The following is an 18493-nucleotide window of genomic DNA, read 5'->3' as shown; positions in this document are numbered from 1 at the left end:
ACCCGTTTTCGTCCAGAATATCAAACCAAACAAACTTGAAAGATGTTACAATCTCTCTTACAATCCCCACTAGATTGTAATATTTTTCAGATTTATTAATGATAAACTTATACATACAAAAGGTATCTTTCGATTTTAACCTTTAATTAGTGAGTGTATTTCAAAGCATTTACAAGACAATAGTGTGCTAAGCATTAAACTTTGTCTCTTAAGTAAATACCGGAGATACATCACATATAAGCTATCCCAGATTTCAAAGTTGTGTTCCAATAGTTAGCACTATTCCGGCCTTGTGCTCTATCTTGGATTCATGAACATTTACAAGATTAAACCATGACCTTGTTAGAAACGACATCATTTCTTATGTTCACTTAGGTGAAGTTTCAAATCATGTCTTTAGCTACTAAAAGACTTGAACTTCATTAAGAGTAAATACTCAACCTCAACCTCGTAGCTATTTGCACCGAATATCTCGAATGGGATTATTTATTACTCGGTGTCAAACCAGTCACATAACAACAACTTGTTATTACCCATTTAACTATGGAGTAGCGGTATAACTACTACATAGTTGGGTTACCGTCGTTGGTGACTTTATTATATAAAGGTTTCAATCTCATTCCATAAGATGTATCCTTAACTAAGTCTCTTGAAAGACCTTTTGTTAAAGGATCTGCTAGGTTCTTATTAGTCCTAACATAAACAATATTAATAACACCATCTGCTATTAATTGTTTCACATATTCATGTCTTAAGCTAATATGTCTAGACTTTCCATTATACACTTTATTATAAGCTCTAGACAATGTAGCTTCACTGTCGTAGTACAAAGAAATAGATGGCATCGGTTGTGGCCACAACATTATATCAAACAACAAATTTCTCAGCCATTCTGTTTCTTTGCCTGCAGATGCAAGTGCTATAAACTCACTTTCCATTGTTGAATGAGTTATGCACGTTTGTTTCTTTGAAGCCCAAGAAACCGCTCCTCCAGCAATTGTAAAAATCCAACCAGAAGTGGATTTATTGTCTCTTGTATTGGTTACCCAACTAGCATCTGAATATCCTTCCAGTACTTCAGGATAATCATTATAAAACAAACCCAAATTAACGGTCCTTTTAAGATAACCAAGTATCCTACCAATTGCTTTCCAGTGTTCAACACTAGGGTTACTCGTGAATCTTGACATTTTGCAAACTGCAAATGCTATATCAGGCCTCGTATAATGCATAGCATACATCAAGCTACCAATTGCACTAGCATATTCTAGTTGAGCTACTATTCGGCCTGAATTCTCTAGTAATTTAATACTAGAATCATATGGGGTATTAGCTTCTTTAAATTTCAAATAATTGAATTTAAGAAGCACTTTCTCTATATAATGAGATTGACACAACGAGTAACCCCCACTATGTTTATTCACTTTGATACCTAAGATAGTATCTACTTCACCAAGATCTTTCATCTTAAATTGTGAAGTTAAATACTTCTTTGTATCATCTACTCCTTGCATATTTGTTCCAAAGATAAGCAAGTCATCAACATACAAGCATATAATCACACCAAAATCATTCGTATATTTAAAATATACACATTTATCAGCATTATTATGCTTAAAATCATGTGATAAAATTACCGAATCAAACTTCTCATGCCATTATTTTGGTGCTTGCTTTAAGCCATAAAGAGATTTGATTAACTTGCATACCTTTTTTTCATTTCCAAGCAAAACAAATCCCTCAGGTTGTTCCATATAGATTTCTTCATCAAGATCACCATTAAGAAAAGCTGTTTTAACATCCATTTGATGCACATATAAATTGTTCAATGAAGCAATTGCAAATAGCACTCTTATAGAAGTTAACCTAGCTACCGGAGCATATGTATCGAAATAGTCAATACAATTTCTTTGCTTAAACCCTTTGGCTACTAATCTAGCCTTAAAAGTTTGCAAAGAACCATCATTATTGTACTTTCTTCTAAATACCCATTTGCTGCTAATTGGTTGAGATCCTGGAGGAAGATCAACCAAGACCCATGTTTGATTCGACATTATCGAATCCATTTCATCATTTACCGCCTCTCTCCAAAAAGAAGCGTCTCTAGAAGACATAGCCTCGCTAAATGTCTTTGGATCTTTTTCAATATTTAACAACAATGGTACTTTGTTACGTACATTCTTTATATCCCCTTCAACCAAGAAGAGTAGTGCTTGTGATGAAATAAAATCCGGAGCTAAACTTTTTTCTTTCTTTTCACGTTGATATTATTATTATTAATGCTGAGTTTGTACATTCCATCACAAGAATACCCTTTCCCAACAAATAATCCATTCTTTGACACAATACAAGTATTACCCTCAAGCACAATCTTAAGCCCATGCTTACACATACAACTAGCAGAAATAAGATTCTTCCTAACGGAAGGTACATGAAAGACATTATACAATGTGACTTTCTTTCCAGAAGTGAAGTTGATCTCAACTACTCATTTTCCTGCTACTATGGCTGCATTATTGTTCCCCATGAGAACCATTTGTCCTTCCGTTTCTTCTTTGTATGATAAGAAAAATTTCTTATCATTACAAACATGAATTGTTGCACCCGAATCGAGCCACCAATCATAGGACTTAGTTTCAGCCATATTGGTTTCAGTAATCATGCCAATTTGCATTTCAGAAACCATAGCACAAATCTGTTCAGATTTGTTTTCAATAACATTAGCTTTATGGGAATTCACTTCTTTCTTTTTCTTCTTGAATCTGCAATCACTTTGGCGATGGCCTTTCTTACCACAAAAGAAACAATTTCCAGAAAACTTTAAAATTCTTTGAGAATTTACTAGCTTCAACAACATTAACTTTAGTATAATCATGCTTATCCTTGGATTCACGAGACCTAGTCTCTTCTTCAATTACCAAGTGTTTTTGCAATTCTTCTAAAGTTATGTTCTCTTTACTATGAAGGAGTTTCTTTCTATAATCATTCCAACTTTGAGGCAATTTAGCAATAATAGCCCCAACTTGAAATGATTCAGAAATTTCAACTTTTAACTCTCGAAGCTTAGCAACAATAATTTGTAACTCATGTATTTGATCAAGAATGGATTTTGTGTCTACCATAATAAATTCAAAATATTTAGATACAAGGAATTTGTCAGTACCTTCTTTCTCCGTTTTGTATTTGTATTCAAGAGCATTCCAAATTTCCACCGGAGAAGTCATAGAATTGTAGAGATCATATAATCTGTCAGAAAGCGTATTGAGTATGTGACCCCGGCATATCAATTCATCATCTTCACGACGTTTCCTTGCAGCCTTAACAACTTCGGTATCATCTTCTCTTGGTTCTAGAAATGGTTCCAATTTCGGATCAAGAACATATGCCACTTTAAGAACAGTAAGGAGAAAGAACAATTTTTCCTTCCAACGAGTGAAATTAGTTCCATCAAAACGATCTAGATGGACACTAGGATTCAGAAATGATGTCAAACTCTTCTCAACCTCCATTTGCACAAAATTTAAAACCTTAAAGATTGTTGGTGAATTATGAGAATATAGAGGCAAAGAACAATGAAATTTCTTAGGATTTGAGACGTGTTTACACACTTTCCTTTAAGGTTTTATTTGCCCTCACCAATCTTGGTTTGCTATAGAGTTTTAATGGCAAATTACCCCCAAGATATATCAAATCCTGAATACAATCTTTAGCAAATAAGATTGTATTTCCAGAACAAGCATGAAATCTTCAAAATCTGATTTCTAATCTTATTGTATGTCTTTCTTTTTATTAATAAGATGTTTATTTGAAAGAATACAACAATTAGAAATGGTACTTCTTCGAAAAAACTCTTTTGGTTTGAAAATGCATCGATTTACAATTGAAATCTTTTCAATCTTGCTAACCGTTTTCCAATTGACAACTTTCTGGAAATAAACGGTTAGCCTTTTTCTCAATAAACGGTGAGCCGTTTATTCTAGGACATAAAACATGCTCTCTGGACTTAAACGGTAAGCCGTTTTCACCATAAACGGTGAGCCGTTTATTCCAGAACAAAAAACATGCTCTCTGGACTTAAACGGTTAGCCGTTTTCTCAATAAACGGCAACCCGTTTTCGTCCAGAATATCAAACCAAACAAACTTGAAAGATGTTACAATCTCTCTTACAAATTTATCCATCATTGTTCATAGTTTCATACAAAGAGCTTATGTGATATATAAGTATGGTTGTTGCACGTTGGGGATAAATTTGGAAAAGTGAAGGATAGAGCTAATTTTCGACGAAATCTTAGGGACACCCATGAAATACCCCTTTTATCTCAGGGACACCCATCATCATTTTGGGTGTACAGATATTAGTGCTCTTAGTTTTTTTCAAAAGATAATTTCCTATGAGAATTAATACAAAACAACTTCTCCACTTGAGTCACGGTCAATCATCTTGTTTTCACCAAACTTTTGCAAGAGTTCAATTCGAACCAATTGGGTAGTTCTCACCTAATCCAACTCAAATATGATTCAAACAAATAAATTTATATTTGAGGGGAGCTTGAGCTGGGATTGTGCTTAGGCATGTTTTTATGATGTTTGGGATATGTGGTTTAGCTGAGGTATTTAGGTGGTAAGCCAAAATAACATATATGAATTAATAAGTGGGGTATGTCAAGTACACTCACACGTAAAACACAATCTCAACCACGAATTGAAATTACAATAAAATAAATATAAATATAAATATAATGAATACACAATATTTAGGTGGTTTGGTCTTTTGCCTACATACATGAGAGTAAGTAATCACCCATTAACTATATAAATGAGAGGTTACATAGATTTTCCATTATACAGGATGAATAGAATAACTAGATAGCTATATAGAAGTGTTTGGTCTTGATAAAGATGAAGATGATTGTTTTAGGTAGATTTTGGGTGCGAAAAGTAAGAGTAGGGGTGGGCATTTCACCCGATCCGACCCGACCCGATAAATTTCGGGTTCGGGTCAGGATCAAAACCCGATCGGTTTGAAATTTACAAACCCGATCGGGTTGTGATTGGTTCGGGTCAAACCCAACCCGATCCTAATACTCGATCGGGTTCTTAAAAAAAAAAAAACGTACTGACCCGAATTGACCTGATTTCAACCGACCCGAACTGACCCTATTTCAACCGACCCGAATTAACCCGAATTGACCCGAACTGACCCAAATTGACCCGAACTAACCCAAATTGACCCGAACTCAATCCTACCCATTTTAAATCCAACCCTATCCAACCCGAACATAACCCGAATTAATGACCCGACCCGAACCGACCCGAACATATCCTTGTCTAACCCGAACAACCCGAACCCGACCCGAACCCGATTTTGCCCACCCCTAAGTAAGAGGAACACTTGGCTAAAATAATAAATTTATTTTCAAGATATAGGGTACCTCACTTAATCGCAGTGTGAGGATGACAGTAATGGAGTGAAAAAGCATGCAAGGACACCTTAGACTTGCAAAACAATGAAAAGAATGTTAGAGGTGAAGCCAGCGGTGGCCAGAGATCACACTTCGACACTCAAGTCAACCACTTTGATTATTTATGGTGTAGGAACTTGCAAGCTCTCTAAAATGGCAGGTGGAGATTGAATGAGACCTCAGTCTTTTTCGTGGAGTGTGTGTGTTTATTGTATATATGAGAAAAGAAGAATCTTAGTGTCTTTATATATAGAGTACCCTAATTGTCCTACCCTGTGGCACATTTATAGTGATGATTTTGCTATCATTTTCAAGATTCTCTTGTTCTTTCACCTTTATCATGATTTTTGCCTTGTTAAGAACATATTTTGGGAGTAAGAAGGACGTTATTTAACGTGGTTTGTTTTCTTGTGCAAATGGTGTACATTGTAGAATGATCCAGAAGATCTCTGCAAATGTTGTCTTAGCAGGTTTTAGGCGTGTCAGATAAGGACTATTATCCTTGGTGTGCTATCTTTTACTTTTTGTAGATGTGACAGCCAATCGTCTTTTTTTTTTTTTTTCCAGTAAGATATTTCCTATTTGATCTAGTCAAATCAAATAATCTATTTGAGAGATGGAGGTATTTCACATGATTAATATTTTGAAGACTTTTCTTTACCACCTTATTTATGGCATGACGTACTACACGCACCTTATTTATCAAATGTATCTGGTGTAGGTCGAGTACCCTCTGATAATTATTTTTAATCATACAATTTTTTACCGACACGTGGCGCTTTATTATTGATCTTCAATTTCTTCCCAAACATATCTAAATTAAATTAAAGTAATCAAAGGCAACCTATCGAATAAATGTGATGTGCATGTATGCGAAGCACTAACAACGAGTCATAATCTGGATTAGGTCGGCATGTTAAGTGACATAAAGTATTGCAGATGCGAAATGCAGACAAGATGTTTCTAAATAATGTAGAAACAAGCTTGACAGGTCGATCGGTCCAAGCATGGTCCCATTAAAAATTTAAAAATAACACAAAAATCCAAACAATGTCAAAACTAACAAATATAAGTCATACGTACCATAGCATAAAATTCGTTTGTTCACTAGGGTTGGGGCTGGAGGTCGAGGTAAACTGGTGACTCGTGAGTCGTGACCTATTCAATGTTAGGAGTCGCAATCCAAGTATGGCACGTAACAATTGATTTAAAATAAGGGACCCGTGATTTGTTTGTCTCTTTAGGATGCGCTAGCTCTGATCTCATTTTCATGGCAATACGATTCATGATGATAATCATGGGCCTCGTCGACCGACTTCAAACATGTCAGCTTCTCCTCATTAATCGAATTTGTATCCGTTATAAGTTCACACATAGCTTTCGAGTTTATGCGCTGTTGTTGAGGCGTGAGAATAAATATATTATTATAATATATATGTGTCCAATTCTGCGACTACGGAGCTCAATAATGCATGGAGGGCGACAATTTTAGTGGGTACGTTGTGCTGTATAATAATTGTGTCAAGTCAAGAAATTAGCAAGAGCATAGTGCAACACGTTATACGTATATTTTTACAATTTTATTAATTCAGATTAAGTGTGAAAGATGTGGAGATGAGCCGATGCCAAGCGTCCTGAGACCAGTGATGCAGAGTACTGAAAGATATAGCCAAATGCGTTTCAAAGGCGATAGTAGCAAAGAGATTCCCTCGAGTATTATTTTGCCAGTTGTTTCAGATGTTAGAGATATGCTGTAGATCAATCAAATTTTATTAAAAGATATCGAGTCACAGGCTGGCTAGTGGTCAAAACCTTGTGCATTTGTAATATCACTGGTGAACGATAGATTTGATCCCATGGGCTCATAATGAAGAGACTAAAATTTATGAAGGTCGCAGTCAAAATCCGTAAGACGAGGGGTCAACTGCAATTTTTTTTCTTTTTTCAAAGGGGTTATAAGATTTCAATTAAGACCATTCCCTTTTCCTGATCATAAGGTAATAATATATATGTGAATTAATGTGATCACTGCGGATTGCATAAGATATTGATTTTGAGGGGCCTTAACTTTACTTTGACAAGAAGGCGTTAGTGTGATCAAATCCTAAAACCCTCCAATAACTTTTCAAAAGTTAGGTTCCTGTCTTGGGAATCAAATGTGGATTAACTTTTTCAATGGACAAGATTCTGCCGTACAGGCAGCCGATCGAGTTGGTGTACTAATATAAAGCTAGGTTGATAAATATCCAGTTGCACGATCTAAAGTGAAAGAGCAGTGATCGCACTTACAATGCAATATATATATATAATGGCGATAAGCTGTCACAGCAAATATCATGTCGAAAGCGATTGAGAGGCTCCTAAATTTGATCGGATATATATACATACCCTTGTACGTTCGGCATATTTTACAAGAAAATGGCGAATATTTAAGACTTGCACCACATTACGAAAGTTTATGCCATTTTCGAATATTGGTTGTTGTCTGCTGAATGTTGACCAAATGTTATCATTAATTATTGTAGAGGGAAAGAATCAAATTATTCATAATCATAACGTGGCCATGGGGCTGCGATTGTTAGTTGACACGTAGAGTCGTGGACAATTACATGCAGTATTGTTAGGTGTAAATATAGATTCATGTACCTTCCTTGGACAGTTTAATTTGATGACTAATTTTGCGAAAACAAATGCGTCAATATGAAGTAAATTAAGCAATAAGAGTCTGTCATTATTCGTGTTTATACGTGGATTTTGAAGACTATATAACTGCGTTGAGCACACCCGGATACCGCAGCATCATCCAAATTGCTGACTATGATAGATGCACGATTGGCGATTCTATACTACACATCTTATTAATTAAGGCATGCTTGCTTTATGTCTTTTGTCTTTTATTAGTTTGATGAAGACGTTTCTCGATCGATCTCCTCTTATCATCCTCCTCCATAATTTGAGTTGTCTTTATCGAGAATAAGATTTGGTTTCACATTGAGGTGTTGTGTCGTAAAAGTTAAAGGCTGTTATTAAATTAAAAAAAAAATTACATTATTACAAATGTCTATGCATGATCACTTATGATGAGAAATAATCAAAAGTCTTGTCAAAGTTAAGTTGCAAGCTTTTATAAATAATTCTGCAAAACAAACTATGGTTGTGAGTACTAGAAGACAGAGGATTGGTGTCTTCTGATTTTGAGAGAAGGATAGGAAAAACCACATTAGAGTTCAACAATGGCTGTACTCTATCAAGTGCTGTACCAATAATTAGTTTGGTAGTTTTTACTATTTCGGCTTTTGGCCTACAAATTTGACAACAGAGATATCAAACACCGCAATGGTTTTTTCTTTGACTAACGTGTATCTAGCATACACCTGCAACGGCCATGGAGTTATGTGTATCTTTCAATGTAGATGAAAAGTGAAAATAGACCAAAAATATCAAGGTTTCGGCCACGAACGCAATTGCTATTCAAGAGAAATCAAGCCACAGAAAGTAGTTGGACCCTAGCTGCATGCCTAGTTGCTTGAAAGTTTGGGCCACCATCTTGAAACTATAGACGATGTAATTAGGAGTGGACCATTTCAATTTTCAGTCATGTCTTGTTCGAAGAGGAAAATTAAAGACATAAGTCGATCGGTCGAGTTTTCCCTATAATAATTGATACCATAACTGCTACGGTTATTGATTGAGAAACAAACAATTTTATTCACAATTATCAGCCAATTAACATCTTATGAAATAAAAAATTTCCATGCATGGAACAATAAAATTCACAAGGCAGTCTTGTCCCCTATTCCTTAATTAATAAATAAAATAATATAAGAGGATCTCCATGATAATTAAATAACCACTATATTTTGATTAATATATGTCATGTTTAAAATTGAGGTGCTGTAGCTCTTAAGCTACAACTGTTGTAAAAAAAAAAATTGCAACTATGAAATAATATTAAAGATATGATAGATTTTTCATCATACAAGTAAAAAATCATATTAATATAATTTCAAATCATATTATAAGTACTGTACATTTTAAATTACACATGTCCAGCCTCAATTCTAAACACACTCATAATCAATAATTTTCAAGAATCTTTACCAAAGAATAAAGCTCGAAAAGATTATCTTTTCCACGATTGGAATAAAGGAATGGCTTTAATGTTTAGCTATGTTTATCGGTTGTGTTAGGAGTATTTTAGCCCCTGTCCTTGGAAAATCAATATTCCCAGTTTGATGGCCATGTTTCAGGAATTCATTATAATTTTCTTTCATTCTGTTGATGCTTCACCAGATATGGAAGCTATTTTTTATTTTTTTTTTCTATAATGCAAACTTTGGGAGGAAGGTCATCATAATGTAATTTTTTAAAAAAAAAAAAGAGAGAGAATAAAAAATTATATATATTTATTTCAAATTAAAAATGAGATTAACTTGACTTTGACCTCTTGCCCATACCTTAATAAATGCTCAAAATACATAATGAGCAGCTCAGAAAATATTAGTCATGCCAACATCATTCACTAACATCATCTCACAATTCACTTGCTCCTCCTGGCCGTGAAAGGTCAGAAAGATTTCCAATTTCGTGCTATCATCAAAGTCTCTAGAGAGTCAAGAGAAGGAAAATTTAAAACAACAAAACAAAACAAAACAAGAGCCGACCTAATAGCGAAAAAGCGTGAAAGAGAGAGATCAGTTATGAATTTGCTAGTGCCAGTCAAACACATATCTAACATGTTGATTCTTTTTGTCAAAAAGGAATTTCCAAAATCACAACCGATGGTTATCACCATACAAAAAGATTATTGCCAAACTAATGGATGGACCAAACTAAATCCAGAAATTAAAAAAAAAAATGTGGGTGGGGACCCAATTGAAATGGAGAAGACTAGACATTAGCCAGCACCATGAATGGTGCAGAGATCTGGTAATAATAATTCCAACTCAAAACCCAAGTCGTCTTTATAGGTAATAGCCAAGCTAGAGTTTTCTGATTTTATCACTATATATAATTGAGAAACGGATCCTCTTGTTTCTACCCTACCCTGCTACTACAGGTGCCACACACAACAACACTGCCCCACTGACCTTGCAGCATAAGCTGCTGCTACTGCTACTCATTTTTAATTAATCATATCTCCTAATTTCTCAACTTCTCAGCAACCCCATTTCAGCTTCTTCTACTACTCAACAGAGACATGGCGATGGAGATGCAAAAGAACAGCATGTATATCGAACAAAATGACCCTGAAGGTGATATCCGCAAAGACTTTCTGGATGATGATGGTCGAGCAAAAAGAACTGGTATGCATGTTAATTTAATTCACTTTTGTTTGATAAGAGTCATTTGCTATTAATACTTTGTTAATATGATCGATTAAATTTTGTTGTTTTGATGAAATGAAGGGACTTGGGTGACTGCAAGTGCTCATATTATCACGGCAGTGATTGGCTCTGGAGTACTGTCTCTGGCATGGGCCATTGCTCAGCTTGGCTGGGTAGCTGGCCCAGCTGTTCTCATGGCTTTCTCATTCATCACCTATTACACCTCTACTTTGCTTTCCGATTGTTACCGGTCTCCTGATCCCGTCACCGGCAAGCGAAACTACACCTACATGGATGTAGTCAGAGCTAGCCTAGGTACATAGCTCTTGAGCTAACTTTTGAGTATGAATTAAGCATACAAACTTTCAGAGTTGTATTTCATTCAGAGTTTTATATTTTCTTGTTTGTATAGGAGGAAGGAGCGTCCAGCTATGTGGATTGGCTCAGTATGGAAATCTCATTGGAGTTACGATTGGTTATACTATCACTGCATCTATTAGCATGGTGTAAGTAGTCAACAATATTAATTAACAGGTTTTAAAGTTTCAAAACCATTAACTGATGATCCAATATATAGTAAATTGATCTTCTTATAATGGTTCAATTTGTTTTGATTCCTACGTCTCGTTATTATCAGGGCTGTTAAAAGGTCAAATTGCTTCCACAGACATGGTCATCATGTCAAGTGCTACACATCAAACAATCCACTCATGATCATCTTTGCCTGCATCCAGATTGTTCTTAGCCAAATACCAAACTTTCATAAGCTCTCCTGGCTCTCAATTCTCGCTGCCGTAATGTCTTTTGCTTATTCCTCCATTGGAATTGGCCTCTCCATAGCCAAAGTCATAGGTAAAAGCTAGAAAGAGAAAGGGAACTTGATCTTCTTTCCTAATTAAATTTTTTTTTTTCAACTTTCTATATTTAAGTTGTTTTAATTTAATATGGTCATGAAGCGGTCTTATTTGCATGTAAATTATTGAAGGTGATGGGCCGCATGCAACAACCTTAACGGGGACAACAGTAGGAGTAGACGTGTCAGCATCAGAGAAGGTTTGGAGAGCATTTCAGGCAATTGGGGACGTTGCTTTTGCTTATGCTTTTTCAACGGTGCTCGTTGAGATTCAGGCAAGCCCTATCTCTAAAATCTTTATTTATTCATGGATCATAATTAATTGATATTCGTGTCTTATCTTTTCGCATACAGTCCAAATTATGTATGTAATATACATGCACAGAGAGAGATTATTGTCCGAACGAGAAATCGTAAAACAAAAACGTAATCATGTGAATCCATGTTTGAAAGTTGAAATGTGTGCCTCATAAATGTCAACATGGCATGCTGTTATATATACCCGGTAGGTGGCGCCTAGCCTACCATCTTCTTATATGGATGTCTTGATTCAATTTTTTTAATAAAAAATAAAAATCACTAAATAATTCTCAATTATTGAAAAGTCTCTGCTTTGATATATATAGCATATTCTGACTAATACTCTTGAAAAAGAGCATCTACCTTTCGGTGTGGCTGGGTCCTGAATTGCGGTGTCTTATATGTGCTCTTTGGGGTAAGGGCAAGTAGTGAAGTCAAAATTGAAGTTTTTAGTCGACGAATTTTAGTTTGAGGTGTCACGTGTCATAAAGATAATTATGTAAAAAACGAAGACTTCACATTTCACTCAAACGAAGTAACTGTGACAAAATAGTTCATGTTGCGTGGGAGAGTGTTAGGTCACTGTTCACTTACTGTGAGGTGATTTGGTGATGAGCTGCAAAGATTCCAATGGACCAGCAAAACTGGTGGACCATGGCCACTACAATTTGGTCCACAGATTGAGTTGGCACCTAGCTTTTCAGAACGAGCTGAAAGCAGGGAAAAAGAGGCCTTAGCCCCACTTCGTCTTTGTTGCTTTCTGATTCTGCCTCAAACCTCTCTCCAATCCGTATCTGCTCTGTACCATGCTCGTCAGCGATTGTTGATTTGTTGTTGTTGTTGTAGGGAGTTAATTGTCAAAAGTGGGACGTCTTTTTCTATCTGGTGAATGTATTTATCAATCACCTAAAAGACTGACTCCCTCTGATGGAAAAACCTCACCGGCTCAACCCATGCGGGTTTTTCGCATAAATTACCACGTGACAGTAAAATAAAGAACTAAAGAAATAAATATTTGTTTAACAAACCACTTTACTAGAACATACATGCATTTGGGATATGGTAGTGCTTAAGCTTTTGGAACTGAATTCTGAACGTTATGGATAACACAGGACACCCTGAAATCAAGTCCCCCAGAAAACAAATCCATGAAGAGGGCGACTGCTGTTGGCGTCACGACCACCACCTTGTTCTACATAATGTGCGGTGTAATGGGGTATTTAGCGTTTGGAAATGATGCACCTGGAAACTTTCTCACCGGATTCGGATTCTACGAGCCTTTCTGGTTAATTGACTTCGCAAACGCCTGCATCGCTGTCCATCTCATTGGGGCTTACCAGGTAAATTCCCGTCTGATGTAGCACCACAGGGTGGGTGAGTTGGTTCATATTCTTGTTCAATATTTCTAACACGACAAGCGCACACAGGTATTCTGCCAACCAATATTCGGATTCGTTGAGAAGTGGTGTAACAAACGCTGGCCAGAAAATAAGTTCATAACAAGCGAGCATGGCATTAATGTTCCATGTTATGGAGTGTATCATGTCAATTCATTTAGATTGGTTTGGAGAACAGCATACGTTATTGTATCAGCAGTGCTGGCCATGATTTTCCCATTCTTCAACGACTTCGTGGGTCTTATCGGGGCGGCTTCATTCTGGCCATTAACAGTTTATTTTCCGGTGGAAATGTACATTGCTCGTACTAAGATACGAAGATTTTCATTCACGTGGGTGTGGTTGAAAATATTAATCTGGTCCTGCTTCATAGTTTCACTTGTCGCCCTCGTTGGGTCCGTCCAAGGTCTGATCCAAAGCCTCAAGACATACAAGCCCTTCCAAGCTGTGCAAGAAGAGTGAAACAGATATAATATTTTTACTTATATTTTAATAATTATGTGTTTGTTGCCTCAATGCCAGGGACGATTGACGTACCCAGCCCCTAAGGGGGATTAGGGTTTCAGTGATTTAAATTGGTTGTCAGCTACAACTTTTCCAAGTGCGTCTATGATTACATTACACAAAAGAAACAGATGTCTCTCTCTCTCTCTCTCTCTCTCTCTCTCTCTCTGTGCCTATATATATATCCACAAAGAAATGAGAAAGTAACAAAGGTTCATTTGGATTTACTGAATTAAATAAATTAAGCTAATTAAAATTCAAATTAGAATAGGGAAACGACAAACAAAGAATTCACTCATACAGATGGCAAACAAATATGACAAGTCAGCATGAGCTGTTAAATCTTCGATGCTTGGTGATTAAAAGGTCATCCAGTTCAAATGTTTATGTTAGTCAAAAGATTTTCTTTTTCAAAGTAGTGTTGAGAACTACAAGTTCACTACTCATCAGGTAGACTACTCTTCAATTATGGGACTACTGAACCCGCAATGTTAAATTTGTCCCTATCTAAGTTCAAGCACAAAAGCCAATTCTCCCGATCTCCAATCCTCACAAGTCAATCCTCAACTGCTGTATTAAGTTTGAGGGGCACGCAGTAAGCACCATATTAAATTCAGTCCAAGAAACCATAAAATAATTTGAAAAAAAAAAAGAGGAGGAAGGAAACATGAATACATAATATACCACTGATGGAACAATCTTGGCAGTTGATCCACCTTGAGATTGCATGAATATTTCCAAATCAAGATGGCAGAATAAGTAAATAATACCTTTCTCAGAAGTTCAAGTAGTCTCTGTCTCACTCATTACAAATGCTTGAATAAGAGACTGCGCAGCGTGCGTTTGCTCAGGTGTCCCAGATATAATAATCACAGTTTCTGTTGCTCCAGGCTTGGGATCAGTAATTGTAATTTTTGCATCAGAAATCTGAAATAGTACGCGTCATTGGATTTGTTAAAGGGCAATTCAGTCAAAGAAACATCTAACTGTACAATTTCTAGTCGGAACCGAATCAGAATTGAGCAGGAAGACATTACTGAGATCAGAAACTAAGACTTGTTATTAACAGTGGAAGAAAACACATTTATCAGGGCATATAGCCTAACAACAGGCAGTACAAGCCAGAATCCAAACTATTGGAGTAGTTACATAGAACTAAGATTCAGTATATGAAAAGGATCTGGTTTTAACCAGGTTGACATTCTATTTTTTCCTTTTATCTATTTCTCTCTCTATCTCTCTTTCTTTTTTTGGTGTAGAGAGAAAGGCCAAGAAAAGACTCGGTTTCCAATTAACATCGGGCAGAGAGACAGAATGTACCTGACGAATTTGTTTCAGACACGCACCATCTTCTCCTTGAATTATAGGGACAAGAGAACGAGGAACAACAACTTCAACAGTAGTGCTTGTAATAATGGCTGGTTGGCTAGCTCTATATTTGATAAATAAAGAAAAACAATTAAGTCATTGATAATAAATGATAATACGAAACCCATGATGGGATCAAACATAAAGCACTTAAAAAGCATTTACCCTCCAAAACCCGGAACTCTTCTATGAGGGGGTCCGACGAAATCAGGAAAACCCATTGGGCCACCAACTTCCATAAGTCCCTGCAACCAAGCACGGACAACACAAAAGTGACTTCATAGCTTCATAAAAGACCATGGGTTCGCTAATTTTGTATCAACAGCATTATTATGAGTGTTTAGGCACTTCAGCAATGTCAAATGCTAATGCATCTCCTAACACAAAACCAACTACAGGCAAAATTAGCAGAGGAACTTTAAGTAACACTTCTGTACCTGAGGACCCCAAGGTTTCATATCAGGCATATGAGGGGGCATGCCTGGTCTATGAATATGATGCATAAAAGCCGAATGATCATCATGGGGGTGAAAACTGCCAGGCGGAGGAGGGCCACCAACAGCATCAAACTTATGAAATGATGGGCCAAAATTAGAATACATTCCTGGAGGTGAGAGTTCCCTCCTTCCAATAAACGATGGGAATGGGGATACTTGATCCAGAAAGGTGGGATTTAAAGGACGGTTAATAGAAGGAAATGCATCGCGGAAAAAATGATGCCGCAACCTAGTTGTTATCTGGAAAAGAGCCTCTTGAACTGCCTCAAATTCTCCATTAATCTATCAGCACAGAATAAGTAAATTAAGTGTCTGGAAAGATAAAGATGGAATAATTTAAGGAAAGCGTAAATGCAAGCAAGGTACCGCAGGTACCAACATGATAACACACTGAAATAAACAAGATAAAATTTCCACCCGCAACCATCTCAAAAGAAAAAAAGGGCGCAAAAAAAGAAGTAATCAGACCAGAACAACTTCTTCATTTTCAGAAGCACACTTAGGAATCTGATCCTTCCCCAAAATACGAATATAAGCCCCAGATAACTTCCTCATCTCAGCAATGATAGAACCACCCTTGCCAAGGAGACAGCCAATTTGGTTTGAGGCTACAAGAAGCCTTGTCATCACAGTCTGCTCCCTGTTATCAGGTATGGCCCTAGCTATCCTGGTCTGCACTCGAAGAACAGCATCTTGTGGAGCTGATATCCTATCATCTGGGTGCTGCAACGGTTCATCTGTTGTCAGCACGGTAAAAATCGGCCTAAAGTAATAACTTTAATGATTATACCTTAGAAGACTAAAACCCAAAAATTAGATCATTTCCAAGCAAGTTTAATTCAAATCTTACTGCTGGACCAGATATGACAATGAGGCGGTCCTCTGTACCAGAAACAGCTTCCATAACTTTGATATCACAGCCTGTCTCTTGCTTAAGGGACCTTATAATTGCTCCTCCCTTTCCAATGACACCTCCTACTCGCTCATCATGACACAAAAGGCGGAATGTCAAAATTTCCGGAGAAGGCTTTGGTCGGTCAAGGACACCACTTTCATGAAATTTTGGAATCGAAGGCGGCATGGGTAAATGAATATCAGCAACATCACGATGGCCAGTAGCATAAGGTGCTCCTTGAGAGCTAACAGAATGGTCTGGCAATGGATGTGATGGTCCTATTGAGTTGCCAGGGATAGATTCATGATCCCTAGGTGAATTATCCAAAAGTTGATGAGAAATTAATTTAAGAGCTTTTCTTACTGTGTCAACCTCTCCCGTGATCTGCAGCATAAACATGGCACAATTTTCATAAGTCATATTTTATTAATACTAGGAGATCCAAAAACCAATTACAATTATTGAAGAATTAGACATTAGAATATCACACAAACAAGGCACTAAAATGGAAAAATGTCATCGTCCAGCAAGGAAGAGCACTGTCCAATCATGCAAGAGGTACCAAATCATTTTGATGTTCATGGTTAGCATTGATAAAGATAAAGCAAACAGTTAAATGAGACACCTGAACAACTTCATCGGAGGCCAATGCACATGTAGGAAGTTTATCTCTAGGAACAAACCGAATCTGTGCCCCACTTTCAGCTGACATTTGCTTGATTACGCAGCCACCCTTTCCCAAAAGGCAGCCAACTTGGGTGGAAAGTACAAGTAACCTCAAAACAAACTTTGATGACTTAGTATTCTCCTGATCTGCTACCTCTGTTTCTGGCTCCACTTCAACCATTCTTTCGAAAACAAGTAACAAAGCCTTCTGCACCTTTGAAGTTTCCTTTTCAGAATTTAACCCATCCATGAGAACAGATCCCTCATTGACACTATCTTCCTTCTTATTATCACTCTCATCGGCCACACTGGCCTCTTCTCTGCCATTATTCTCGCTCCGCTCAATACTAGCTTCAAGATTCTCAGAAGTTTCCTTCTTATTATCAGAAGCTTCAATGACAACCAATCTCTCATCAGAACCAGAAACAGTCTCCTCAACTCTGATTGTGACACCAGTATCTTGAGAAATTTGTGACATCATTTCGCCATCTTTCCCAATAACGCCATCTATTTTGGAAACTGGACAGAGAACACGAAACATAATGCCACCAGGAAAGGATTTTGAGGGCTGGTTCTCTGAATAGTCACCTGCCAACTTTTGCGACTTTTCTTTCCCATTTGGTTCCGTATGGTTGTCATCATCATGCGGTCTTTTGGAGGGAGTCAAGGGCAAAGACATGTTCAAAGGACTAAAACAAGCATAAATAGAGCCAAATTAAAAATATATCCACACATATATATCAGGACTCTGAAAATTCATTAAACATGTTCAAACTCCACTATAAAGCCCAAAACTGATTGACAATTCAATTTACAGAGCAATCCAAAAGCTGCGTGTAATTCTTTTAAGCTAGAATGAACTGAATCAACAGATTGACAAAAACAAACTAAGAAACAACAATTTCCAAAAAAAAAAAAAAAAAACACTAGGGTATTTCCAAAAAAAAAAAAACACTAGGGTACATTCTTTAGCTCGCCAAATGCAACATTGGCTTCAACATTTTGAAAAAGTAAACCATATATAGTTCATACAATAATAGAGATTAAAATTCCTAATGATAGGAACTTACCAAGTAAAATAAAATATTGAAGGAGACGAGCTATCCAATTTTCCCAACTTTTTACTCTGATTTCCAGTCGTCTTCAGTGGGCGTGAAGTAGTCGAAACATCTTAATCACTTCTTGTACAAGAAGAAGAATTGTCTGGCTCACCCAATTATTTT

The 18493-nt window shown here is 36.7% G+C and overlaps 3 protein-coding genes across 5 annotated transcripts; 1 reads left to right on the top strand and 2 right to left on the bottom strand.

The window, feature by feature from the left end:
- Window positions 1–2488: 2488 nt before the first annotated feature.
- LOC112098196 lies at window positions 2489–3509 on the bottom strand. Its single transcript, XM_024183838.1, has 2 exons — window positions 2820–3509; window positions 2489–2695 (listed from the first exon to the last, which is right to left on the bottom strand). The coding sequence occupies exons 1-2, from the start codon at window positions 3507–3509 to the stop codon at window positions 2489–2491; spliced, it is 897 nt and encodes a 298-aa protein (XP_024039606.1).
- Window positions 3510–10361: 6852 nt separating this feature from the next.
- Window positions 10362–14268, top strand: LOC18041108 (amino acid permease 6). Its single transcript, XM_006433638.2, has 7 exons — window positions 10362–10769; window positions 10872–11105; window positions 11203–11296; window positions 11428–11642; window positions 11776–11918; window positions 13056–13283; window positions 13371–14268. Exons 1-7 carry the CDS (start codon window positions 10664–10666, stop codon window positions 13800–13802), a joined length of 1452 nt encoding a protein of 483 aa, XP_006433701.1. The 5' UTR covers window positions 10362–10663; the 3' UTR covers window positions 13803–14268.
- LOC18041572 (RNA-binding KH domain-containing protein RCF3) lies at window positions 13703–18474 on the bottom strand. 3 transcript variants are annotated; one of them, XM_006433642.2, is made up of 9 exons: window positions 18341–18474; window positions 17230–17959; window positions 16560–16988; window positions 16178–16432; window positions 15650–15991; window positions 15378–15457; window positions 15165–15276; window positions 14615–14771; window positions 13703–13785 (listed from the first exon to the last, which is right to left on the bottom strand). In XM_006433642.2, exons 2-8 carry the CDS (start codon window positions 17947–17949, stop codon window positions 14628–14630), a joined length of 2082 nt encoding a protein of 693 aa, XP_006433705.1. In that variant the 5' UTR covers window positions 17950–17959; window positions 18341–18474; the 3' UTR covers window positions 13703–13785; window positions 14615–14627. The 3 variants fall into 3 exon arrangements, with proteins under 3 accessions (XP_006433705.1, XP_006433704.1, XP_006433703.1); XM_006433641.2 differs by lacking the exon at window positions 13703–13785 and adding an exon at window positions 14119–14414; XM_006433640.2 differs by lacking the exon at window positions 13703–13785 and adding an exon at window positions 14119–14411.
- Window positions 18475–18493: the final 19 nt, after the last annotated feature.

Source organism: Citrus clementina, unplaced genomic scaffold (genome assembly GCF_000493195.1).
Source record: "Citrus clementina cultivar Clemenules unplaced genomic scaffold, Citrus_clementina_v1.0 scaffold_5, whole genome shotgun sequence".
Taxonomy (NCBI): domain Eukaryota; kingdom Viridiplantae; phylum Streptophyta; class Magnoliopsida; order Sapindales; family Rutaceae; genus Citrus; species Citrus x clementina.
The sequence above is the reverse complement of the archived record's forward strand: the minus strand, read 5'-3'. Positions and strand labels throughout refer to the sequence as shown.